General features: G+C 39.2%; 2 protein-coding genes across 15 annotated transcripts in view; one reads left to right on the top strand and one right to left on the bottom strand.

Annotated features, from left to right (window-relative positions):
- Nucleotides 1-17,515, bottom strand: part of LRRC36 (leucine rich repeat containing 36) — a 58,600-nt gene extending 41,085 nt beyond the window's left edge. For 5 of the 8 annotated variants that reach the window (XM_032612221.1, XM_032612222.1, XM_032612223.1 and 2 more), the window contains exons 1-2: nucleotides 5,466-5,590; nucleotides 2,987-3,075 (exon numbers count right to left, since the gene is read on the bottom strand). In XM_032612221.1, the coding sequence (XP_032468112.1) occupies nucleotides 2,987-3,075; nucleotides 5,466-5,590 (214 nt within the window). The other 3 variants (XM_032612226.1, XM_032612225.1, XM_032612227.1) reach the window with 3 other exon arrangements.
- A 58-nt stretch (nucleotides 17,516-17,573) lies between these two features.
- Nucleotides 17,574-27,504, top strand: part of KCTD19 (potassium channel tetramerization domain containing 19) — a 32,323-nt gene continuing 22,392 nt past the window's right edge. For 5 of the 7 annotated variants that reach the window (XR_004346989.1, XM_032613677.1, XM_032613680.1 and 2 more), the window contains exons 1-2: nucleotides 17,591-17,640; nucleotides 22,831-23,127. Coding sequence is in view for 6 of the 7 variants with exons in the window: in XM_032613677.1 (XP_032469568.1) it covers nucleotides 17,638-17,640; nucleotides 22,831-23,127 (300 nt within the window). In the remaining variant the exon portion in view is untranslated. Of the gene's footprint in view, nucleotides 17,641-22,830; nucleotides 23,128-27,504 lie in introns of all 7 variants that reach the window. The other 2 variants (XM_032613678.1, XM_032613681.1) reach the window with 2 other exon arrangements.

Genomic DNA, 27,504 nt, shown 5'->3' with positions numbered 1-27,504 from the left:
ACAAAAGCACAAAATTAAAGGGTCTCACATTGCCTATGGACCTCTAAGATATATCCCTGGACTAGGAGTCCACAACCCTGAGTTCGAGGAATACTGATCTGTATCATTCATTTGACGTTTTCATATGCACTGCCTGAAATTGCGTTACTTAGCTCTTTCATGTTTGTCTCATTATCCTAATTATGTTGCAAGTGATTCAGGGAATGGCTACATTTTCTATTTCCAGAATATATGTTCTAGAAGATAAATTATGTGAGTCTACAAAAAAAGGAAAAGAATTTTGGTTGAGAAATCAAAAAATTTCACTAAAAAGAATGGACTTTGAGTAGGGTCATAAAGAAAGATCAGGATTTTGATTCAAGCATTCCAAGCAGAGGGGACAGCATTAGTTCAGGGGCAGAAGAGAGAAAAAGGAAGAACTATGTGAGAAGGAGGGAGTGGTTTGGTTTGATTGAAGCATTGGATACTGTAGTTGAGAAACAGGAGATAAGGTTTCAGGGTAGGTTGAAGAGATAACCTGCAGCCACTGTTTAAAGAAGCCCTGTGGGTCAGATTAAGGACTCTTAATTCAGTAGGTGAGTGGGAGTCATGCAAGTTTTTGAGCAGGCAAGTATAATAATCACAGCTGAGTTTTAAGAGAATGAAAGAAGAGACTGGGAGGCAGCATGGTGTAATGTTTAAGAGGACTTTGATGACAGATGGACTAGAGTTTGCATCCCAGCTCTACCACTTACTGTATAATTAGAGCAAGTTATTTCACCTCTTTGGGCCACAGTTTCCTCACGTGTAAAACAAGGATAATTATAACCACCTTCAAGATTGTTGTGAGGATTAAATGAGACAATACACAGGGCCTAGCCCATAGTCTATACTCAGTAAATGATAGCTATTAGGCATGCCTGTTAAGAGACTATTAGAAAAGGGAAAAGGCTTGTTAATTGTGAATCATAGTGTAAGGTATGAACATTCAGCTGGACTTTAGGGGAGGGGCAGCATCAACCCCCGCTCTAGTTCTGAGCCTCAGCAATGGGAAAGTGGTGGTAACACTAATGAAACCCTAAGAGCTGTTTAGGGCTGGAGGAAAGGGGTTCATTTGGTTTTCTAACATGTTTAGCTTGAGGGGCTGGAAAATTATTCAGTGGTGATTCCAAGTGTATATTAATAGTTGGTCAACAGAAATGGGGGACTGGTGCAGAGAAACTGGTACAAGTTGTCAAAGCTAGACCAACATATTTAAGTCATCTACAGGGAGGAAATAAAGCAAGCTGTGGAAATAGATGAGATCAATAGGGCAAAGAGTAGAGAAAGAAGAGAGTCTGAAGGCATAGTCTAGGTATGCTTATTTTAGGGGTATGGGAAAAGACAGAGGGAACTTTGAAAGAGTCAAAGATTATGTGGTTAGGAGACTAGGATGAGGATCCATGACAGTGAGTTTCCCTGCCATCCTAAATGATTGGTAGAAAGCACTGTTTTGAACAATTGAGCTAGTGGGAAATATTTTTCAGAAAGTTTTCTCCTAGCCTGTGGCACAACCATTAATGTGGTATAACCACTTTAGTCATGTTGGATTACCAACAGTGCTTACAGGCAACACTCCCCAGGGATCTAGCACAAACATAATTTTCAGGGGAAAGCAAAGCTCTTTAACGTTTCAACATGGCAAAATAAATTTTACATTAAAAAAAATTCCAGCAACAGCTGGAGCTTCCAAGAACCTTTAGAAATAGGCCCTGTGTCTAGTAAAGCAGTTTGTTCTCAGTGAAGACCGTGCACTTTAAAATGTTATAATTCATAGAGTGACTCTGTGTGTGCTAATGATGTAATATGATATAAATGAAGTTTAACTCAGCTCATACAAATAAAGGCAGTCAAATTATGCTTTAGTGTATCTTTGTCTTTCTGGAAATGGATATATAAATGCTTGTACCTAGAAAAAAACCAAGAAAGCTATATACCAAATTAACTGGGATTCTCTTTAGGGGACAGGCTTCTGAGTGATTAAAATATTGTTCTTCATGCTTTTCAGTATTTTCCAAAATTATTACAATAGAATTTCATCAATTTTGAAATATAAAAAATGCTATTTAAGATGAAGTAGAGCAATCCATGGTCCATGAATTACATGTGCTGAGACTTCCAAGAAAGGAAAATAAAAATCATACCTCACTATGGCTTATTTTACCATGAAATACTGTGAAAATAACTTGTCAATTAATGTCTACATAGATAGATAAGAAGTCAGGAAATAAAATATTGTATGTTACAAACTGAAAACCCTTAATGTCTAAACTGCATAGTCAATCTATTAGTTATTGTTGAGATTTTAAGGATTAATTTTTAGAGTTTGTATATAATTCAATAGACCCTTCAAAGGGACAGAGGCCTTGATACAAAAGAAAGTTTTCTCAATTAAAAGGTCATCTGATGAGTACCAAATTAATCTATAAGGGCACATTGAATGCAATTCCTCCAGTGGAAAGCTTTCTCCTAGCCTGTGGCATGACCATTAATGTGGCATAACCACTTTATTCACGTTGGATTACCAACAGTGTGTATGGGCAACAATCCCCAAGAATATAGCGCAAACACAAGAGATTCTGTAGCTGCAAAGGTTCAAGGTGGAGAAGCCCAGAAGGCTAATGGTGTCAGCTGCATTGATGCAGATGAGTCCTGAGTCTCTGGTTAATGAATCCTGTGGAGATGGGTAATGCAATTTTCAGGATGGCCTAATGATATAAAGTGATGTAAGTGAAATTGAACTGAGTACAGCTTGTGCACTTTGATGGGTTTTGGCTTAGGCCTACTCAGTAAATAGGGCCCTTCTGGCAGTGAAAGAAAAGAGGAAAAATACAAGCCAGTAAATTTTGTGCTTTCTTCAAATGTGGTTATTTCTCAACTATTTTGTCTTCATCCTACTCAAGATTGGCCATGAAAACAGAAACAACTAATGTTTTAATCGTTTTGTGATCAGAAAGGGAAAACTTACCAGTTTCAATCCTGTCATCAACATCAGTGCTGACTTTTGATGCAGTGCTCTCATTTGCTACACAGTTTTTCACTGTCTTCTCCCTAGAGCTACCACATTGAATAATTTATTTAAAACTCAAAAGAAGCTTCTGAGAGCACCAGTAAAGGCTATTTAGAAAACATTATTTCAGGGTGATCAGATTTCTTTTTTCAAATGCTCTAGAACATATTATTTTCACAAATATTTCAGTTAAAGCTATTTTTTTTAAAGTCATATTTTTATTGGGAATAATGAGAGAGAAAGACACTCTAGTTCAGCTTTTAAAGCATGAAAGCCAGAAAGTTCAGAACTTACTCTGTTTTCTTGACACAAACTTAGGTCTGGGTGATTGAGGGAATAGTATTTCATACTATAAATAATAATATTTTCTTTTGTATCAAAAAACTCATAGTTAGGACACAGAAAAGAAGGTTCTTCTACCAAGAATTATAAGGGAGACAACTATAGCCATTAGTTTGAAAAAGAGACAAGAAAGGCAAGTGTTTGCACTTGGTTGATATAGTATAGTAAGATTGGGAAGTACAGATTGGGAAATACAGTAAGTACAGAGAGCCTAGACTATAAGCCAGGCACTTTACACCCACCATTTCATTTAATCATAAAAGATCTCCTATTAATCTATTATCACCATTTTATAGGTTGGGGGACCTGGGACTCAGAAAGGCTTTAAAAAAAAACCTTCACCCAAGGTTGGAGAGCTTATAAAGTATTAATGTTAATACCAGGCACTTGAGCAACATTTTACCTCTGCTTTTGCAGTCACTATAAGGTAACTAAACAGAAATATAGTGGTGAAAATTATTTGCCTCACTAGTAAGTTTATTCAGTTATACATTAACTCATCTTTGGATTTCTATAGTAAACAAGGTACCCCAATGCATATAAAATAGGAATTAATTTACAAAGTACATATACAAATAATTTTTAAGACATATTCCATTTCTTTCTACAGCAGGGTGAATTTTAGTCTATGTAAATTAACCTTAATAAACTTGACTTTAAAAAAAAGGGAGCTTAAAAAAATAGGGAACTAAGGCTGCTCTCTGAGGATTACAGTATAAAATATATAATGGATCAGAGCAGAGACAGGCAAAGTCAGTGGAAACGAGCAAGATCCCAGGCCAACAGGCACTGACTTCATTCATTCATCATTCAACAAATTATTCCTTAGCACCTTATATGGGCCAGACATTGTTCTAGGCACTAGGGATACTGCAGTAAACAAGACAAGCAAGGTCTTTGTTCTCATGGAGCTTATGGTCTAGTGGAGGGGAAAGACAATAAAGAAGTAAACAAATAAAAAACATTCTGGGGAAGAATATTTAATGTTGTGTGGATATTTTCATATTTTATCAAATTAAAAAAGGTATGTATAGGAAGAAAATTACTATAAAATAAATGTAATATATTTATTATTTTATATTTACATATTGATTATATAATATATAATGTTATATATTGTTATAATATATAAACATGCACACACAAAACACACACACACACACACACACACACACACACACACATACATATACCTAAGACTAAGAGGATATTTACCATAATATAATTAGTATTTATTTCTGGGTAGTGGGATTATGAGTGGCTTATTCCTTGTTTTTTTTCTCTACTTTCCATATTCTCAACAATAAACCCACATTACTTTTACCATCAGAAAAAAGTACTAATAGATATATCTACATGTGTATATAGGTACACAGATGTCTGGAAGGATGCATACCAAACATTACTAGTAGTTAACTCGGTAGCAAAATATGGGGTGATTTTGACTTTTTTTCCCTGTACTTCTGTATTATTTAAATTGTTTATAATAAACTTCTATTTTTCAAAAATAATAAAGCAACTTTTTTCAAAAGCATGAGTTTTGGGGTAGAAAATATGATACCTTACTTTGATAGAATTTTGGTAATAAGAAATAGAAAAAAATCTACCATTCAGATACTTTAGAGCTTAAAGGTCCATTTACTTTTGGTTTTGTACAGAAATGCTTCCCTTATCATTCTTTAACAAATTTATCTCTAACGACCCTGCCCATGGTAACGTAATCCTCCTAATTCAATGGGAAAAGACCATGTACTGATTTATAACTCTACCAAGAAAGGGTTGGTATACACTTATGGGGATGATAAGTAATACCATAATATCCCTATCTATAAACTTTGAACAACAACTTTAGAGAATGTACAACGATTATATCCAAAGAAGACCCAATAGTTCAAGAAAGCAGAAATGTTCCACTGAGGGCCAGATTCTCACCCCATATAAATCTCAAAATGTTGCATAGATACTTTCATTTCTGATCTGAGGATTCTTACAACTTGTAGAGATTTCTGCTGCAAAATGAAGAAAGTTAAGCAGGAATTCACTATTCTCTGTCCAGAACCAAACTAAAAAAATTGTTTGTAAAAACTCTTCTTACCTTTTTTCCACCTCTAAAAGAAAATTTTCATTGTTACCCAACTGACTAAAATGCAGCTTGGCAGACTTTCTCTCACTTTCTCGTACGGCTCGGTCATCTAGAGGCAAAAACCGTGGTCTGAGCATGTTTCTTTTTGGAGTAAACAGTAATGGGTCAGAAAAGCATATTCACAGAGTAAAAACTAAAGATCAGTCTCATCTTTTGTTAGAGATGGGTCACAGAATAATGCTATTATGTTGTCACTGGAGCACTAGTAACTCAGGGAGACTACAGGGACACCATAGCAACAACTGCCACATAAGTGTAACTACCTCTGCAGCAAAGTACAGCTTGGGCAGCAAACAATCCAAATGGCCTAATCTTAAGGCTGAAAGTTACACCATTTCTGAAAGACTTTTCTTAGTTCCTCTATAATAACTTTCCCAGGGGCATGTAACATAGAAGTTTATATCAATAAGAAATGTATACTCAACAATAAAATTATAAAGAAATACAGACTAACTCATTTGAAGGAATATTTATTGTTCCTTGACAACTAAGCCCCAAAGAGTTGTTGTATTCATTTTCTATTGCTAATTCAGTTACAAAGTTGGGGCACCTGGAAAAATAAATCTCAAACTTTTTGGAAACTTTTTGTTGGGGAGGAAGTGGTGATGAAACCATCAACTGAAGAAAACTAAAGCTGGAAGTAACTGATAAAATCATAGATTGTCATTCAATAAACAATAAAAGGACTCGTCATACATCCTGCCAAAACAAAAGAGTTACATAAATATTGACTAATAAACAAATATATCCTGCCAGTGCATACTCTGGGCCAACATCCAAAAGGTTAGGAGGCAGCTGGTTTAAAGTAAGATTCTGGGGCAAAGAACAGGGGAGGAGGGTCTCACCCAGTTTCTCCAGAGTTTGTAGCGTGTACACAGCAAAGAGCCTATAATCTGTATCTTTCCTGACAACAGGATTGAGTCTCAAATCTAGTTCTTTGAGGAAGGGTAAAGGCTGTAGGCGGGACACCTCCACTAAGGAAGGAATGTTGTTATAATATAAATTCAAGTCTTGGAGTGAACATAAATACTGGATGCCCTGCAAGGAAAAGACTACATTGTGAAACTGCACATTGGGAAGCACTAGGAATCTCACAGATAAAGACGGAAATACAACTATTACTTTCCATCCTTAAACAGTTACCTGAGACACCCATGAGAAAGGCAGGGTTGAAATTCCCATTTAGTTGCCTGAGAATAAGAATGCTGCAGCCCATGGGCACTGGATGTGCTATACATTAAATAATTCATACATATCATACATTTCCTCCTTTATAAGCTCTGACATCCAAATATCTGCGGTCAGTTCTCTACTTCTGTTGCCCCCCATCACTCTCCCAATCCAATCCTTCTCAGTGGTAGCCAGGCCAAGTCACTTATGCACTTCTCTCACCCTTGCTATAACCACTCTCCTGACCCCAGGAGTACCTCAATTTAAAAGAGGGAGGGAGGGAGGCAAAAGAAAGATGGTTCTGGGGAGAACGGCAGGGAAAAAAATTAAGTGTGTATGTATATGTTCTTATATCTCAAGACCTCACTTTTAGGGTGAATGGACTATATGGCAAAACAAAACAATGCGATCTCCAAGTCTTCCCTCCTGGACCAGTCAAGAGCCCCTTTTGTCCTTGTTTTCCCCTTCAGAGTTACTGCCACCCTACAAGCTCCCCATCCTCCAATCAGTCAGTTCTCCTTGGTAGAAATGTTCTGCCTTCTTCTGTTCTATTTCTGTGGACTTAGCAACCCCACCCCCCTCCCCCCACATCTCTAGCAACAGTACAATCAGAACTGGGACACTGGAGAAGAAAAGCCACAATTTTTTTCCTTTGCTAAAACTTACTATTGAAAATAATTGTTTAATTTTCATGTATTTGGCTAGTTAGGTGCTTGTGCCCAACATTAAATTTCAGGACAATATTTCAAAACATGTACATATATGTATAATCACATACTGTTAGTAGTAAAAATGGTTACCATAAAAGGAACTCTGTCATTGAGAGTTATTTCAGAAAGGTAAAATTATTTTCCATCATGTATTTATAAAATAATGTTTTTATTCTCCTCTCATTTAAAATTAACCTTTTTATAATTGCAGGAAGTTTAGAAAACTCAAAGATATATTCAAAATATTTCTGAATAGAACACTGTTTACAGTTGGATGCATTTCTTTCTGGCTTTTTTCAGCTCCACTAACTTCTACATTGTGAAAGGGTCAATGTTGGGAATATTTATCAGTGCTTTTGGCCTCACTCTCAGGGCAGTACACCATTAGGACTGTCTTTAAATGTGTCTGATGTCCCAGCTCAAGTAATCTTTTAATGTCTCATTGTAAAAGTCAAGGAAACAATTCTTATCCTCCTCTCATGTTTCCCAGTTGGCATAAATTCATGTATTCCCCAACGCTACACTAGAACTAAACACAAAACATTTCTCCCCTGGGAAAATTAAGCAAAATGATTCAGAACTGCTAGAGATGAATACATGCAGATAAATCATAGATGCAAAAAAATTTGTAAAACTAACATTTATTAAGTACTTCCTATATGCCAAACACTACAGGAGTCTTATATATGTAATACTTGATTACACGTGCTAATTTGATTAATCTTCACAACAGTTTTCAGCCAATTTACAGAAATGGAACAAAAGAGAGTAAAAAAGCAAATGACAGCAATGTTCACTCAATTTTTTTTAGTCTGAAAAGAGCAATCAGATAAAAATACATATGAGAAGAGGAGACCTAAATAACTCTGTACTAATACTTTCTGAAATTTGTGGGCCAAATACAAAGGGCTGTTATCAAAGAGTCTAAAGACCTAGTTCAACTTGGAATTTCTGCTTTTAGAATCCTAGTTGGAAATTTGATCTAGCTTGGATTTCTTCTTTTGGGGCCCTTAGTTTTAGACCTTGAGATTGGGTCTAATTTGTGTTGTTGAACAAGTTTCCCCTAAGAAATGCAAAACTGGAGGAATAATCCAGATCATTAACCAATCCTGGATAGAATCTGTCTTTCACCTTCAGTCTTGCACAGAAGGGCTTTATCAAGACAGCCCCATAGCTGGGCAAAAAGGGAACAGTGGAAGAAATACCATTTGGGGGTCTATGCAAAGAAAATAAAACTTCCATCTCTGTGTGTGTGGGCATTTATATTTGTAGAGCTCTTTCTGTGCGTTTGCTAATCCTCACACTTTCTGCTTAAGCATGCTCCCACCTACTTTCCTAAACTGCCCTCTGCACCACCACCTCCTGGCATGGAAATTTTTGTTTTTAAGACCATCATTTCCTCCCCCTCCTAGAAAAAACTCACAGTAGCAACTTAGGCCATGCACCAACATCATCAGAATCCCCTGGGAATGCCCTGGACCCACCACAGATTTATGAACTTAGAGTCTCTCTCAGAATAGGGACTAAGACTCTGTACTTTTATTATTATTATATATTTATTTTATTTTATTTTTTTGGCCATGCCGCATGGCTTGAAGAATCTTAGTTCCCTGATGAGGGATTGAACCCGAGCCCTCAGCAGTGAAAGCAGAGTCCTAATTACTGGACCACCAGGGAATTCCCAAGAATCTGTACTTTTAACAGTGCTCCTCATAATTTTTTTAACACACATTAAAAATTGTACTATTGCCCTAGGCAGTGATAGTTTAATATAGTTTTCTCTCAGTATAAAAGGAATTTTTTCCCAATATTTTATAATAAAAAAATGTCAAACATAAAAGAATTTCACAGTGAATAGTAAAATTTAGTTTGGAAACATTTTAAAGGAAGATGCTATATTCCCCAGGCTGATATTATCTACCTTTATTTCTTCTCATCAAAAAAATAAACTGACTGGTCATAGAATATAGAACTTACCTTCAGGCTAGTGATCAAATTTCTTGATAAATCTAAGGATCGGAGACTTTTAAAATTTCTGAAGGCATCACCAATGGAATGGATTTTTCCAGCATAAGATCCCTGCAATGAAAGAGACTCCACCAGTTCTGAAAAGAGATCATCAGTAGATATATTATGATCTTGGCTTGGATAAAGAGCAGAGTCACTGAAAACAGGCCTTCCTTCCTCCCGTATCTCATGTGTAAAAGATCCTACATTCAAGGTTCATAAGATCAGATCATCCTTTTAAAAGCATCAATATGGGGCTTCCCGGTGGCACAGTGGTTGAGAGTCCACCTGACGATGCAGGGGACATGGGTTCGTACCCCAGTCCGGGAAGATCCCACATGCCATGGAGCGGCTGGGCCCGTGAGCCATGGCCGCTGAGCCTGTGCATCCGGAGCCTGTGCTCCGCAACGGGAGAGGCCACAACAGTGAGAGGCCCGCGCAAAAAAAGCATCAATATGGTCTTACGCAGTGACGCCAAGCCTTGGTTTTACAGAACCCTTGAGTTCTCTAATTACCCTGAAGGATGTAGTAAAAGTCTCCAAAAGTTCTCAAAACAAACAAATTCAGCAATCCCACTGTGAGGATTTAGTCCTATAGATAATACTCACAACATTTTGCCAGGATATATAATGTAGACCAGAAGGATGTCAATCACAGGAAAGTTTTAGGAGGAAGGAAGGGAGGGAGGGAGGGAGGAAAAGGAGAAAAAGAAAACTGTCAAAGAGCCCATCAGGAGAAGAGTAGAACTAGATGGCCTAAGCAGCAGTTCATTGATGCAATGGACAATGTACTAGATCTGTGACCTTGTACAAGTCACTTAACTTCTCTGTGCATCGGTTTCCTTATCTGTAAAATGGAGATAATAGTACTTACCTCACAAGATGTTGTAGGGATTAAATGAATATATATATATGTGTGTGTGTGTGTATATAAAGATATATACATATATATGTGTGTGTATACAAAACTTAGAGTAGTGCCTGACACATGGTGCTATATACATGTTAATTATTGCTATGCAGTCATTAAAAAGAATGAGGTAGATTTGTAGATGCTCATATGGAAAGATCTCCAAGACATTAAGTGAGGGAAAAGTATGACTCTGTGTCTGGGTGTGTGATTGTGTTTTAAAGAATATATATGTGTGTGTGTGTATGTAGGTATGTGGGTATATGTGTATATATATATATTATATATATATATATATATATATACACACATACATATGTACATGCATACATATATGTCAACTAGACTTCTAACAGCACTGAAAAGAGGAGAATCTCAAAACTGCCAATAGGAGCTCACTGGCAAGTGTGGTGGGCCAAAATGAGAACAGCAACCAAAACTGGAAGGAGTTTCTGCAGAATCCCATTTGCAGGTGACTGCCAGGGGATTGCATTGAAATAAGCTCTTAAGGTGCTGGAGCAGTCTGGAGCAGTCTAGGACCTATAAACTATAAAAAGTATGAAACTGAAGATCCCTTTCAAGGCAAGACTCATCCCTGAGAGAAATCAGTGGGAGTAGAATCCACATTGAAGGGGATAGAGACAATAGGTTCAAAAGAAAGAGAAGGTCCAGATACAAGTCAGGGAGGGAGGCAGAGATGGCAGTTCTCCGCAAGCTTAAAGCCCTATTTTTAGTACTTTGTGAACACAACAGAAGAGGGAGCTCCAAAACCTTGAAACTAGGAAAGCTATTCTGGCCCACTCTTCCCATCTAAAAGTATAGAAAACGTAATGCACTTTAACAAAGAGACACAGAAAAGGTTTACAGTCATATTTTATATGAGGTTATTAAAACAAAAAAGAAAAAAGAGCAGAATAGCATCCTTAAAAAATGAAAGCACTACAAAAAGATACATCCACAAAACAAATGAAAATTTTAACTTAGTATTTCAAAACAAATTTCAAAAGCTAAAAGATGTCATAACAAAATGTAACAGTTCTCAAAACATGGTCCCTAGACCCCTGGAGGTCCCTGAGACATGTACAGGGGTCCACAAAATCAAAACTATTTTTAAAAATTATTTTCATAATAATATTAGAACATTAATAGCTCTTTTTGCTGTGTTGACATTTGCATGTATGGTGTAAAAGCAAAAACTACTGAGGCCTTAGGATGAGTCAAGGCAGTGGCATCAAACTTCATTCTTAGTCATTGTATTCGTCACCATTGTATGTTTGCAGTTAAAAAAAAAAGCCACTTTCTCTTAAGAATGCCCTTGAAAAAGCAATAAAAATGGTTAATTTTAGTAAATCTTGACGCTTGAGTATGTCTTTTTTATATTGTGTGACCAAATAGGAAGTACGCATGAAGTACTTCTGCTTAATACTGAAGTATGGTGGGTGCCTTGAGGGAAAACACTTGTGTGGATTTTGAGATGCCAGCTTAACTAACACCCCCACCCTTTTTTTTTTTTGAACACCATTTTTACCTGAAAAATCTGACACACTATGGTTATTCAGACTTGAATAGTTGGCAGACATTTTCTTGAAAATAAAGAAAGTGAGGCTGTCACTTCAGGAAAACAAGTGACAGCAACTGTTGTCAATTATAACATATGAGCTTCCAAGCTGAAATTAGAATTTTGATAAACTTGTATTTGCCACCATAAACTTGATAGATTCCAAAACCTAAAGATATCTCTGATGAGATTTGTGATGATACTAACAAACATGATTTTTTAATGTAACAAAATGAAATTTGCCAGTATTTGGAAGACAGACATAACTCAGTGAGTTAATATTTTTCAAATGACGGATGCCTGATGTTACTACAAAATCATACACGGGTAAAAGATCTGTTTAAGTGCAAAATTACCTGGGGAATTCCCTGGTGGTCCAGTGATTAAGAGTCCGCCTTCTAATTCAGGGGACGCGGGTTTGATACCTGGTCAGGGAACTAGGATCCCACGTGCCACGGGGCAACTAAGCCCTCGCCACTGAGCACGTGTGCCTCAACTAGAGAGCCTGTGTGCCGCAAACTAAGGGGCCAAACGCTCTGCAGTCTGTGCATTGCAACTAGAGAGAAGCCTGTGCGCCACAAGGAAAGATCCTGTGTGTTGCAACTAAGACCCGACGCAGCCAAAAATTAAAAAAAATAAAAATAAATGCAAGATTAACAATAGATTTTTTTTTTTTTTTTTTTTTTTCCGGTACGCGGGCCTCTCACTGTTGTAGCCTCTCCCGTTGCGGAGCACAGGCTCCGGACGCGCAGGCTCAGCGGCCATGGCTCACGGGCCCAACCGCTCCGCGGCATGTGGGATCCTCCCGGACCGGGGCACGAACCCATGTCCCCTGCATCGCCAGGTGGACCCTCAACCACTGCACCACCAGGGAAGCCCCTGCAGTGATTATTTTGCAATGTATACAAACATCAAACCATTATACTGTATGCCTGAAACTAAGTTAATGTTATATATCAATTATACCTCAATTAAAAGATTAAAAAAATTTTTTTAAAGAATCAGTGGTTGCCAGAGGTTACATACTGTATGATTACAACTATATGACATTCTGAAAAAGGCAACAGGAAAAAGGTCAGTGGTTTCCAGGGGTTCAGTAGTGAGGGATGGAAGAATAGGTGGAGCACTGGGGATTTTTAGGGCAGTGAAACTGTTCTGTTGCTACTGTAATGGCGGACACATGACTATACATTTGTCAAAAACCCCAAAACTGTACAACACAAAGAGTGAACCCTAATGTAAACTATCGACTTTAGTTAATAATAACGTATTATTATTGGTTCAACAACCATAACAAATTTACCACGTGAATGCAAGTTATTAATAATAGGAAAACTGAGAGGGGATATGGGGGAGGTGTGATGGGGGGAAGAGTATATGGGAACTCTTTTATCCTTTCTTTCCTATACAAACTGTGCCTCAGGATAACCAAATAGTTGGCGTGAGGAAATATCTTTTTATATAAGTATTACAACTAACAAATATTAAAGAATTTTAAAATTATCATTTTGCAATCCCGAATGAATTAATGGATCCTAGGCAATCATATTCAATGACTGAGAATATCACAAAAAGAACACCAGATGTTATATACTTCCTGATGGAAGTATACACCATCACTTATGAAGTGGTCTTGCAAAAAAACCCCAAAAAACAGGGACTTCCCGGGTTGCGCAGTGGTTAAGAATCCGCCCGCCAGTGCAGGGGACATGGGTTCGATCCCTGGTCCTGGAAGATCCCACATGCCGAGGAGCAACTAAGCCCTTTCACCACAACTACTGAGCCTGTGCTCTAGAGCCCACGAGCCACAACTAACTGAGCCCGCGTGCTGCAACTACTGAAGCCCACGTGTCCAGAGCCCATGCTCTGCAACAAGAGAAGCCACTGCAGTGAGAAGCCACACACCTCAATGAAGAGTAGGCTCCCCTCACCACAACTAGAGAAAGCCTGTGCACAGCAACGAAGACCCAACACAGCCAAAAATAAATTTAAAAAAAAAATCAAACCTGAATGTGATCAAGCCTTATCTAACTACCAATTCATAGGAAATACAAGGAACAGAGGTAAATGTTAAACATCTTAGGAATGTAGTGAGCAAAATCCAGATTGTAAGAAATTATTCAGGACATGACTAGTTTCTTCAAAAACAATAGAAAATACAAGAAAAATAATGGGAAGAACCTGTAGATCAAATAAGATTTAAGGTAAATATCAACCAATTGCAATAGACCTTACATAGATCCTGATTCCAAAAATTAAAAAAAAAAGAAAAAATGTATAGGACAGTGGGGAAATTAGAAAACGAATTGGATATTTGATAATATTAAGAAATTACTGTTAAGTATTTTTAGGTTTTATATGTGATTTTTAAAAAAGAGTTCCAGGGACTTCCCTGGTGGTGCAGTGGTTAAGAATCTGCCTGGCAATGCAGGGTCCACGGGAATCGAGCCCTGGTGGGGGAAGATCCCACGTGCCGTGGAGCTACTGAGCCTGTGCTCTGGAGCCCCTGCTCTGCAGCAAGAGAAGTCACCTCAATGAAGAGTAGCCCCCGCTTGCCATAACTAGAGAAAGCCCACGTGCAGCAACGAAGACCCAACGCAGCCAAAAATAAGTTAATTAATTAATTAATTTAAAAGATTTACTGTTAAGCCATGGTAATTACAAAAGTCTGATATTGGTGCAGGAGTAGATAAACTGAACAATGGAACAGAACAGAAAACCCAGAAACAGACCCACCTTTATAAAGTGACTTGGAATATAGCAGAGATAACACTACAAAATAGGTTCTGGGAAAACTGGCTATTAGCATAGAAAAATACAATTATATTATATCACATATCATATATAAAAATAAACTCCAAATAGATTAGATTTTTTTTAATTTGGAATCCACTGTTTCCAGATATCAAACGAAACAGATCATAGTTAATTAATTAATTAATTAATTTTTTTTTGGCTTTGTTGGGTCTTCATTGCTGTGCTCAGGCTTTCTCTAGTTGCGGGGAGTGGGGGCTACCCTTCATTGCGGTGCGTGGGCTTCTCATTGTGGTGGCTTCTCTTGTTGTGGAGCACGGGCTCTAGGTCTGTGGGCTTCAGTAGTTGTGGCACACAGGCTTAGCTGCTCCGCGGCATGTGGGATCTTCCCCTACCAGGGCTCGGGCCTGTGTCCCCTGCATGAGCAGGCAGATTCTTAACCACTGAGCCACCAGGGAAGCCCCTGGAAAATTAGACATAATGTGAAAAGCAAAGCTGCAGAATTTTTAGAAAAAAAATGCAGGACCCTATTACATCAGTGTAGGGGAAAACTTCATAAATAAGACACAAAAATCACACATCATAAGGAAAAATAAACTTGACTACCTTAAGATGAAAATTTTCTGCATGACAAAGGATAATTATTTATTAGAAATTTTTACTACAGAGAAATATAACAAAGAAAACAAACATACAGAAAAGGTCTATAACTGTACCACCAAGATTATCCCTTTGGATATTAAAAAGAAAGTAATGCTTATTACACAGCCAGAAAATTCTAACAGTACAGAAAAGTACAGAATAAAGTAAAAGCCTCTCTCCCAAAAAAAAAAAAAAAAAGCCTCTCTCCCCCAAGGTGACCACTGTGATTTTATATAGAAGAATTTTAGAATGCATATACCAGCACATTCATTTAACTGAAAAGTATCCATGTTTTGGGAATTCCCTGGCCGTCCAGGGGTTAGAACTCTGCTTTCTCACTGCCCAGGGCCTGGGTTCAATCCCTCGTTGGGGAATGAAGATGTGCAAGCCACGTGGCAGAAGGATAGAAAGAAAGAAAGAAAGGAAGGAAGGGAGGATGGAAGGGAAGAAAGAAAAGTATCCATGTTTTATTGGTAAGTAAAAAAAGCAACTTGCCAAATAGTATATATGCTCTATTCCTTAAAAAAATAAAAAAGGATACCTATGTATGTATGTTTGTATAAGCAACAGAAAAGGAGAGGGAAGAATATTCTTTTACTTTAGATACTTTTGTATCGTTTGAATTGTCAGAATGAGCACAATTTTGTTATTCACATGTAATAAAAACAAGCTAACAAGCAAAAAAAAAAATCCTGCCACATATTATTCTAGCTGGAATATGGAAGGGGTATGTGCCTTCCCCAAATCAAATTGAATAAATTTTTAAAAAAGGAAAGGAAAAAAGAAAAGAAAGGTACACCAGTATGTCAAGCCAATGAAGCTTTTCTTAGATAACTTGTAAATTAGGGGAGCTCAAAGTATTAATAGTTTGGAAAAGAAAAACCTGAAATATCTACATCAATCTATCTATATGCACACCAAACCATTATCTTTGGGGTGGGGTGGGGGATTTCCAGAAGAAGGACCGATTAATACCCTCTTTGCTCACTCATGTAGTGTTTGACTGTTACCAGCATGTATTAATTTTGATAAATTTTAAATAACAAATAATTTAAATAAAATAAAACCAAGTTATTGCATATCCCACAAATAAAAAGTACTAGAGGAAGAAAGGTAACTTTGTTACGGTTAGAGCGCAGGCTCTGGAATCAGAGTCCTGGGTTAATAAACTCTGGCTGCATTACTTACAGCTGTGCGGCTTCGGGCAAGAGTCTAAACCCAATTTTCCTCAACTGTAAAATAGGAACAGTAACAGCATCTGCTTCACAGGCTTGTTATGGGGATTAAATAATGCAGGGAAAGCATTTAACACAGGGTCTGCCATTACGATGCAGTGAATTTAGGAAGGCTAAAAGTTGAATCAGGAATGCTGATAACTTTCCCAACATTTCTACTCCTTAAAAACTTAGAAAGCAAGCTGTGTGAGTCAGACCCCAGGTCAGAGGTGGGGTCAGCAGTCATTCCGCCCGTTTTACCTCTAGGACGAAGTCAAGGCACAGATCTAAACGCCTCGAGAGATCAGCTGCTATTCCTTTTACATCAGACCCCTTTCTGAGTCTCAGAAGGAGGCTACGCATCCAGATGGATCAAATGAATCGCTAAGTTCTCGAGGTGAAGACTGGACGAAGAGAGGGGCTGATGAAGGAACATCCTTTCCCATTTCACCCCAACCAGGAAAAGCCCTCCTGGGTCGTTAGTTTCCGAAACTGCCAAAAGTAACGCCCTTTGTGGCTCCTCAATAGCACCCCGACCTCAAAAGCCCTTCTCACTGCGCTTCCCTTCTCCCGCCAATGCCCCTCTTGGGGCTCATTTTCCTTCCACTAGTTCAGACTGTCCAATTCTGTGTTCCTGGCCTCAGGGTCCGCGTAACCTTGTTTCTCCTCCATTTTAGACTCGGCTTCTCTCCCTCAATTTCTCGCCCTCCGCCCCAGACTCCCCAGTTACTTCAGTTCCTTCACCTCTACTTCACTGTAACCCTTCCGCTTCAGTAACCCCTCCTCCGCCTCAGAGACCGCTCCTCCACCGCCGTTCCCCGCCATCTACCTCATATTCCTCTGCCTCCCCCTGTTTTCTCCCCTCAGCCTCTAACCCCAAGCTCCCGATCCAGGCCCTCCCGGCCTGGCCCTACCGGATTGCTCCAGGGTCAGCGCCCCCAGGCGGCGGATGCCCTCCTCGTCCAGCTCCCACTGCTCCGCCATTCCCGCCCACCTGCCCCACTCCGCCGCTCACCTGTCACCGCCCGCGAGGCCGCCCGGCGCGCGCCAAACCCCGCCCCACGCCTCCAGGCCCCGCCCTGCCCCGCGCGCCGCCGCGCTTCCGGGGGCCGTTATTGCCCGGGTCACGCTCCTGCCTACCCGCCTCAGGACCCTAGACCATGGTATGGAGCCCGCCCTGGCGGGAGCCCCAAAACGGCTAAAACTGCGAATGGGTGCGATGTGGCGGAGGATTAGGGCTGTGGGGTTAGGAACCTGACTCTGGGACACGGGGTGGATATAGCCCCAGCTTTGAAGGGTTTGGGGGCTAGTTCTGAGGAGTCAGAAGAGAGTTGAAGTGTTATATAGCTCTGAGGGTGTGGGGGACGCCAGGTCTGAAGGGTGGGAGTGTGCTTCTGACGCGGTGGTCTCCATATCTCTAGTTCTTGGGAATGTTGTCTCTGAGGCAAGGCGGTGGGCGGGAGGGTGACCGTGGTGGGTGTGGGGGGATCTGAAGGATTGGGTTGGAAGGCAGCTCTCTGAGGCATGATGGGAAGCTCCAGATATAAAACGTTGTCTCTGAGGAGTTGAGGTCCTGTCTTTTTTTTTTTTTTAAATTTTATTTATTTTTGGCTGTGTTGGGTGTTCGTTTCTATGCGAGGGCTTTCTCTAGTTGCGGCAAGCGGGGGCCACTCTTCATCGCAGTGCGCGGGCCTCTCACTATCGCGGCCTCTCTTGTTGCGGAGCACAGGCTCCAGACGCGCAGGCTCAGTAGTTGTGGCTCACAGGCCTAGTTGCTCCGCGGCATGTGGGATCTTCCTAGACCAGGGCTCGAACCCGTGTCCCCTGCATCGGCAGGCGGATTCTTAACCACTGCACCACCAGGGAAGCCCGAGGTCCTGTTTTTAGAGCATGAGGCAGTTCTAGTTCTAGAAACTGATTTGGAAGGAGCTCCTCTGGGAGAGAGGGCTCAGTGTGGAAAAGAGAGATACCCTTTGGGATGGGGTCGGATGACTATGCTGGGGCTACCCCATTTCCTGTAGTCAATCTGGCAAGAAGCCTTTTGTCCTTCAAGTACTACAGGCCCCCAGCCTGTGACTGAGGGCTCTTCCTCAGCCGGGGTAGTTCTGCACTAACCAGCTCCTGAGCAGTCTTTGGGAAGAAAACTCTGGAAAGCATAACCACATCCTTAACCCCAACCCTCCCTCCAGCAGGCTTCTCTTGAGAGCCCACCTGTGGATGGGCCATGTACCTGTAAGAAGGAGGCAAACTCTGTGGCAAGACCTCTTGCCATACCCTATCTTTAAAGAGGAACTGAGACCAGAACTGTGGCTCACCTTCAAGGAGCAGGTTTTATTTGGCACCCAAAATATGCACACTTGGGACACTTTCACTGAGCTCTCAACCAGCCTGTCACCTTTAAGGAGAATAGAAAGCAAAATCAAGAGTCCTTGCATATTTATGCTTTCTGGTCTAGGTGGGGTCCTTAGTTACCCTCAGCTTGTCATGTTCAGCCTTACCTATGTTTAGAAAGGCCAGGACTTAAAAGCTTGGATTAGCTCACTAGATTGGCTTTTCCAGCTCTGCTTCTGTGAGTCGTGACACCATTACAGTTTGTAATCTTTCTCTTCATGTCCCTTTTAATTTTTCTAGCCTCAAACGGGCCATGTATAATTGTTTTTCTTTATATCTGAATATATCAACAAGGCTTGTTAGAAGAGAACCCCACCCCCTTCTTTATTGCATGCATTTATTTTCCTAACTCAGCTGTCAAAATAGGAGATGCAGATTTCTGTTGGAGAAGTGGGCTTTTCCTGCCTTGAGAAACCACCTCTTATTTTAACATTCTTTCCCCCCACCAACATTTTAATACAAATTTTGAAACATTCAGAAAGTTTGAAAAAATTTTACGGTGAAACTATATACCCACCACCTAGATTCTACAATGAACGTTTTGCTGTAATTGTTTAATTACATATCCTCTATCCATCCTTCTATCAATTCGTCTTAGCTTTTGATAAATTTTAAAATAAGTTACAAATATTGGTACATTGCACCCCAATCACTTCAGCATGCATAATGTTTACCTAGAATTTGTTAACCTAAAACCATCAGTTATTTTTTTTACCAGCAAAACAGGTTTATTTGGGAGAGTAAAGAACTGCAACTCAGGACATGCAACCAGGGTGAACCACATGCAAGTCGGGTAAAGCAAAAGAGGAAACTCTTTTATAGGGAGAAGGGGAAGTTGGGAGGGGCTGTTATAAACAAAAAAATCCATTGGAGGAAACTGGGAGTTTGAAGTATAGTGACTTTTCATTGGCTGAGTTGTGCCAGGCAAGGAGAAAAATCTTTCTTCCTCCTGCTGGCCAATAGTAAGGTAGTATCACCTCCTGCTGGAGCTTTGAGTTATGTCTCTTCCGTTGGATCTTTTATTGACCTTGAGTGGCATGTGTGTGAGAGCTCCCTCTTCTGGCCTCCTGACTCCATTTTAGTGAGGCTTCCCTTTATTTTCACAAATTCAGTATTGTTTTGTGGTTCTTTTTTAGGTAAAATGTTACATACTATTTACGACTCTAAATTTTTTATAAGAGTAGTGCTCCTTGAGTGTTCTTTTTTCTATTAATATAATTTATTATAACAATAGGCCACATGATCATCTCTAGTGACCAGAATATGGTTTGTTTGTTTTTTTTACATCTTTATTGGAGTATAATTGCTTCACAATGGTGTGTTAGTTTCTGCTTTACTTGAGTGTTTTTTTTTTAAAAGTCTGATACAGATTGTTTGTATGTTTGATGGCTTTCTGCTTTTTTGTAGTGTTGATAAGTTAGGTCATCTTGAAGCAAAATGGACAATTTGTTTATGAATAGATAACCTTCAACTTTTAACAATGAACTGAGGAAGGTTAATGATCTTTGCTGCTTTTGTATATATAAAAAGGAACCCACAGCATTCAGCCATCCTGCCATGGCCTTAATAATGTAATGTCTCTGCAGGTATGATTCCAAGAGAGCCCTGACATATTCAGTGGGGAGGGGAGCACCTCATCATAACTCTTTCAAAAAGAGCTTTATTAAGATATAATTCACATACCTTTCAATTTACTGTTTTAAAGTGTACTATTCAGTGGTTTTTAGTATGGTCACAGAGCTGTGCAGCCATCACCACAATCAATTTTAGAACATTTCCATCATCCCAAAGAGAAATTCCATACGTATTACTAGTCATTTTCCATTTCCCCTCCAACCTCCCCAGCCCTAAGGCAACCACTAATCTATTCTCTCTCTCTCTAAATTTGCCTATTCTGCACATTACATATAGATGGAATAATATGTAGTCTTTAGCATCTGGCTTCTTTCACTTTGCATAATGTTTCAAGGTTTCGTCTATGTTCTAACATGTATCAGTACTTCATTCCTTTTTATTGACAAATAGCATTGCATTGTATGAATACATTACAGTTTGTTTACTAGTTCATCAGCTGATGGACATTTTGGTTGTTTCTACTTTTGGGCTATTATAAATAATTCTTCTATGAATGCCTGCAGATTTTGCTTGCAAATTTGCCTGCAAATTTTGTTTGGTCATAGGTTTTCATTCCTCTTCCACTTATATCTGGAAGTGGAATTGTGAACCATGTAAGAACTCTGTGTTTAATGTTTTGAGGAACCACTGAACTGTTTTGCAGAGCAGCTGCACCATTTTACACTCCCATCAGCAGTGTAAGAGATTTCTAATTTCTCCAGTCTTTGTCAACACTTGTTATTATCTTTTTTTTTTTTTTTTTTTTGCGCTACGCGGGCCTCTCACTGTTGTGGCCTCTCCCGTTGTGGAGCACAGGCTCCGGACGCGCAGGCTCAGCAGCCATGGCTCACGGGCCTAGCCGCTCCACGGCATGTGGGATCTTCCCGGACCGGGGCATGAACCCATGTCCCCTGCATCGGCAGGCGGACTCTCAACCACTGCGTCACCGGGGAAGCCCATTATCTATTATTTTGATTCAGGTCATCCTAGTGGGTGTTAAATGGTATCTCATTGTGAGTTTTGCTTTGCATTTCCCTAATGACTAATGAGGCTAAGTATGTTTTCATGTGCTATTGGCCATTTGTGAATCTTCTTTGAAGAAATGTCTATTTAGATTCTTAACCCACTTTTAAATTTGGTTATTTGTCTTTCTGTTATTGAGTAGTAAATGTTCTTTTTACATAGTCTAAGTACAGATTCTTTATCAGATAGATGATTTGTTCCATTATATGGGTTGTCTTTTTACTTTCTTGATGATGTCTTTTGAAGCACAAATGTTTTTACTTTTGATGAAGTTTTATTTATTTATTGGTTTGTTTATTTATTTATTTCACTTTTGCTTTTTGTATCTTATCTAAGAAGGCATTGCATAATCCAAGGTCATGAAGATTTTGTTTTCTTCTAAGGGTTTTATATCTTTACCTCTTATTTTTAGGTTTATGATCCATTTGGTGTTAATTTTTTGTATGGTGTGGGGTAGGAATCCAACTTTTTTTTTTTTTTGCATGTGGATGTCCAGTTGTCCCAGCACCATTTTTTGAAAAGGCTCTTCTTTACCCATTGTCTTTCTTGGCTCTCTTGTCAAAATTAATTAACCATAAATGCAATGGTTTATTTCTGGACTCTTAATTCCATTTCAGTTATTCAAATGTCTGTCCTTGTGCAGTAGCACACCATCTTGATTACTGTAGTATGTTTTTGTTTTGTTTTTTTTGTTTGTTTTTGTAGTATGTTTTGAAAGTGTGAAGTGTGAATCCTCAAATTTCATTCTCCTTTTTCAAGATTGTTTTGATTATTCTGGGTCCCTTGTATTTCCATATGAATTTTAACATCAGCTTGTCAATTTTTGCAAAGGAAAAAAAAGCAGTTGGAATTTTCATAGGGATTGTGTTCAATTGTACAATAGATCAATTTGAAGAGTATTGCTACCATAACAGTATTGTCTTCTGATCCGTGAACATGGGATGTTTTTCCATTTATTTAGGTGTTTTAACTTTTCTTTCAACTATGTTTTGACGTTTTCAGAGTACAAGCATTGCACTTCTTTTGTTAAATTTATTCTTAATTACTTTATTCTTTTTGATACTATTGTGAATGGAATTGTTTTCTTAATTTCATTTTTGTGTTGTTCATTGCTAGTGTATGAAAATACAGTTGATTTTTTATATTGCTCTGTACCCTTCAACCTTCTTGAACTCATTTCTAATAATTTAATAGTGAATTCCTCAGGATTTTCTTTATGCAAGATCACATCATCTACAAATAGAAATAATTTTACTTCTTCCTTTCCAATATGGATGCTTTTTATTTCCTTTTATTGCATAGATCTCTTTTCATTTTCCCTTTAGGAGGAGGCTGGTATGCCTCATGAGTCAGCAGAGGATTTGTTTCATTTCAATGTCGGGGGCTGGCATTTCTCAGTTCCCAGAAGCAAACTCGCTCAGTTCCCAGACTCCCTGTTATGGAAGGAGGCTTCAGCGTTGACCTCTTCGGAAAGCCAGAGGCTGTTCATTGACAGAGATGGTTCCACATTCAGGCATGTGCACTATTACCTCTACACCTCCAAACTCTCCTTCTCCAGTTGTGCAGAACTGAACTTGCTCTATGAGCAAGCACTGGGTTTGCAGCTGATGCCTTTGCTGCAGGTAAGATACTCTTGTCTTCCAGGGGTGGTGATCAGTAACATAGGCCTTACATCACTAAAATATTGTGTCCTTTTATATATTCGTTGCTGAGATGATCCTCTTAATGAGGAAGTGTGATGAGTTAGATAAGGTAATAAACGGTACACTAGAAATGCATGTTCTGAATAAAGGATTTCATCCTGACTGTGCCTTATCTATGCCAGCAGCCACCACAGACCCAGGATAGGACTTTCCATGGCCTGAAAGGGTGTTCTTGACTCTTGGAAATCCTAGCTTAAGCTTCTTCTTTCTTTTGTTGTTGAATTTTAAAAGGTGGAAACACTAGAAATTGTAGGATTTTCTACATACACTGTGTCTGAGATTTAAAATCTACAAGACTTGTCAAGAACATTACTTCTTGGGACTTCCCTGGTGGCCCAGTGGTTAAGAATCCTCCTGCCATTGCAAGGGACATGGGTTCGATCCCTGTTCCGGAAAGATCCCACATGCCACGGAGCAACTAAGCCTGTGTGCCACAACTGCTGAGCCTGCGCTCTAGAGCCCGAGAGCCACAACTACTGAGCCCATGTGCCTAGAGCCCGTGCTTCAGAACAAGAGAAGCCACCACAATGAGAAGCCTACTCGCCGCAACTAGAGAAAGCCCGTGCGCAGCAACGAAGACCCAATACAGCCAAAAAATAATTAATTAATTAATTTTTAAAATAAGGACATCACTTCTCACTGTGCCTGTTAGGTACACAGTGTTCACTTACAGCAAAGTAAAACGTCCTCCAAACTGCAGAATCTTTCATTTGTCTTCACTTCTCTGTTTTCCAAGACTTCTTTTCTCGGTGTAAGAGCTTTAAATACCTTTACTTTTAAACCATCATAGTATCACTGAAGAACATTACCTTCTTGCCTAATTTTTCTCCAGACTACAGAAATCATTTCTGTGGTTTATCTTAATTAGTTTATTCTTAGTTTTTGAACAATGATATTTTTTTAACCTGGAAGAACTAAATATTATGACTGGGAAGGACCATTGGCCACGCTCCATGTTAATCCTACTGTCTGGACAAGGTGTTGTTTATTCTGTCTTCACGAGCGCTGACTGACAAGCCACAGTGCAGCTCAGTGCACTATGAACTATGCCTCTCCAACACCTCAAAGAAGAGAATTGAGGTAGACCATGTATATCTGGGTCATATGGGAATGAGAACATTTCATAATGCATGTTTTTATGGACACTGTTTACGAAATCAGTGTTTTCTCTTAAAAGGTATTATACATTTGGAAATCAAAATCTTTAACATACTCCAGTGCAAGTTGTTGTATATTCTTTTCTTTTTATTTTTTTTAAAGTTACCTACCCGAAATAAAAATTTTTTCAACTATCCCAGGAACTGAGTACTAGAATTGCTTACAATTGGCTTCTAAATCACTTAAACAGCCCGGATTGTCAAGATGGCTGCTGATTTTTTTGGGGGGGGCGGTTGCACCACACGGCTTGTTTACTGACCAGGGATCGAACCTGGGCCCCTGGCAGTGGAAACGCAGAGTCCTTACCACTGGACTGCCAGGGAATTCCCAAGATTGCTAATGATTCTATACCAAAGCACCATTTTGTGGGGAAAAGGAGGGAGTCACTTGCAGAAAATCAAAGAGATCAAGGCAATTTTTTGAAGAACCATTTTAAAGAGCACAAGCCTATTATACAGTTTATCAGCCCTTTAATTCCTTTGATGTCCTTACTTCCCAAATTGAAACAAAATATATTTGGGAAGCAACTTCTAAATGGGAGGTAACAACTCAGAAGCCAATGAATTGGTCCAATTCCAAAGTTCCAAGTTGTGTGAGCAGTAGTATTTGAGGAATCATATGGATCTGCCTCCCTAAAACAGACCAAAAAATAAGTGCTTATGTTTTGGAAATGGTGCTCTAAATAAACATTTAAGCCGGCCCAGCTGAAGTGGTATTTATTTGTTGAAGCAGGGTGTAAATATATCTGGAGAATCAACAGCAATCTCAAGCAAATCAACAGCCTCACTCGTTTCCATCGCTTTCCCCACTCCTAAGGCCTGTCCACATACTGAGGTTCTTGCCTAAATGTACAAACATTTTGCTTGGAGAAAATGGAGTTTGCCAGTTCTAGTCTAAAGTCCCTTCTCAGGCAGCCCACCTTAATGCATTCAGCCAGTATTTATTGAAAGCACTGTGGTTACCAGGCATTATTCCTATGGGCTTTAAGGAAAACATAGGATGATCCAATAAAAATATAATATAAACCACATATGTGAGCCACGTGTGTAATTTAAATTTTTCTAGTAGCCACATTAAAAAAAAACCAAGTGAAATTAATTTTAATAATATATTTTATTTAACCCAGTATATTTAAATACTGTCATTTCAATATGTAATGAATATTTTAAAATTAATATATTTTACATTCTTTTTATGTACTAAGTCTTCAAAATCTGATGTGTATTTTACACTTAAAGCACATCTCAGATTCAGACTATCACATTTCAAGTACTCAATAGCCATATATGGCTAAAGGCTACCATATTGGACAGCACATATCTAAATTGTTCTAACCTGTTAGTGCTGCTCACTGTAGAGTCCTTCAGATTTAGCCCCTAGCAATAAAAATGGGACTTTGCCTCCCACTAACTAAAGTTCCCATGCACGCAACAGGAGGCATATCCTACACAGGATTATCTATAATATAGTAAACTTTGTTGGAAAGCCATATAGGAGCCAACAAGTAGAATGAGATGGGAAGCTTCTGGAGGACAGGTGCCTGAGCTCACACTGCTGCTCTGCTCTCTACCCTTCCTCATCCCTACCCTTTATCTCTCCCCGTCCCCCAGCCCCGTCCACCTGCCCACCCCACCTCCCCCTGGCCTGTAGCTTTGGCCTTCAAAGGGCACGCTCAATACCTATTATTGTCTTGATTCTAAGTGTAACATTTATTGTGTATTGAGCACTAATCACAGGCCAAGCACTGGAGCTATAGGCATAAACCATACAGCCATACAAGGTCAGATAGAGGTGTGTGCTATGAAGAATAGAGCAGTGTTTCCTGTGTAATAGTGAAGGAGGATGGCATTTCTGTATTCTAGAACTTCTTGGGGTTTCAGAATGTGTTTATATGATTTTCTTTTTGTATGTATAGTTTTTATTTATTCTGTCAGTCACTGCCCTCATAGTACTGGAATTTAGTTGAAATAATAAAGCATTTACATCTAATCTGCTTGTTTTGTAATGTACTGATATGTAGTATGTGGTAAGGAGATAGCAAGTGACTGAGGCCAGCTACTCCTTTAGAAAGAGTGGTCAGGGCTGGCCTCATTGACAAGGCAACATTTGAGCAGAAGACCGAATGAAAAAGGGACAAGTCATGCAGGCATCTGGGAAAGAGCTTTGAGGCATAAGGAACAACAAACACAAATACCCTGAGGTTAAACGAGTGACTTGGGAGAGGCAGACTTAGCAGCCATTGTCAGGTGCAATGAGAAGTAAGGAGATGCCAGGGCTTCCCTGGTGGTCTAGTGGTTAAGACTCCACGCTTCCAGTGCAGGGGGTGTGGGTTCAACCCCTGGCCGGGGAACTAAGATTCCACGTGCCATTCAGTGTGGGAAAAAAACAAAAAAAGTAGGGAGATGCCAGAAACAGATAAGGTCGGAGGAGGCTATGGACCAAATCTTGCAGAGTCTCACAGGTGACACTGAAGACCCAGGATCTATTCTAAATGTTATAGGTACCTCTCGGAGATGTTTAAAGAAAGAAGTAAAATTATCAAATTTAACATTTTAAAAGATCATTAGACCTTGGGTTAAGCAATGTTTTCTCAGGTACAGCATCAAAAGCACAAGCAACAAAGGAAAAAATAGATGAATTTTGAATTTCATCAAAATTTTAAAATTTTGTGCTTCAAAGGACACCATCAAGAAAGTAAAAAGACCACACACAGAATGGAACAAAATATTTGCAAATCACATATCTGATAAGGGACATGTATCCAGAATATATAAAGAACACTTACAACTAAACAACAGAAAGACAATCAAATTTTAAAGTGAGCAAAGGATTTGAGTAGACATTTCTCCAAAGAAGATATACAAATGGGCAATAAGCACATGAAAAATGCTCAATATCATTAGCCATCAAAGAAATGCAAATCAAAACCATGATGAATTACCACTTCACATCCACTAGAATGCCTCTCATCAAAAAGACAGTAACTGGTGTTGGCAAAGATATGGAGAAACTGGAACCCTCATACACTGCTGATGGGAATGTAAATTTGTGCAACCTCTTTGGAAAACAGTCTGGCAGTTCCTCAAAAAGTTAAACATATCATATGACCCAGCAGTTCCACTCCCATGTATATACCCA

This window comes from Phocoena sinus, chromosome 19 (assembly GCF_008692025.1).
Source record: "Phocoena sinus isolate mPhoSin1 chromosome 19, mPhoSin1.pri, whole genome shotgun sequence".
Classification (NCBI taxonomy): Eukaryota; Metazoa; Chordata; class Mammalia; order Artiodactyla; family Phocoenidae; genus Phocoena; species Phocoena sinus.
The sequence above is the reverse complement of the archived record's forward strand: the minus strand, read 5'-3'. Positions and strand labels throughout refer to the sequence as shown.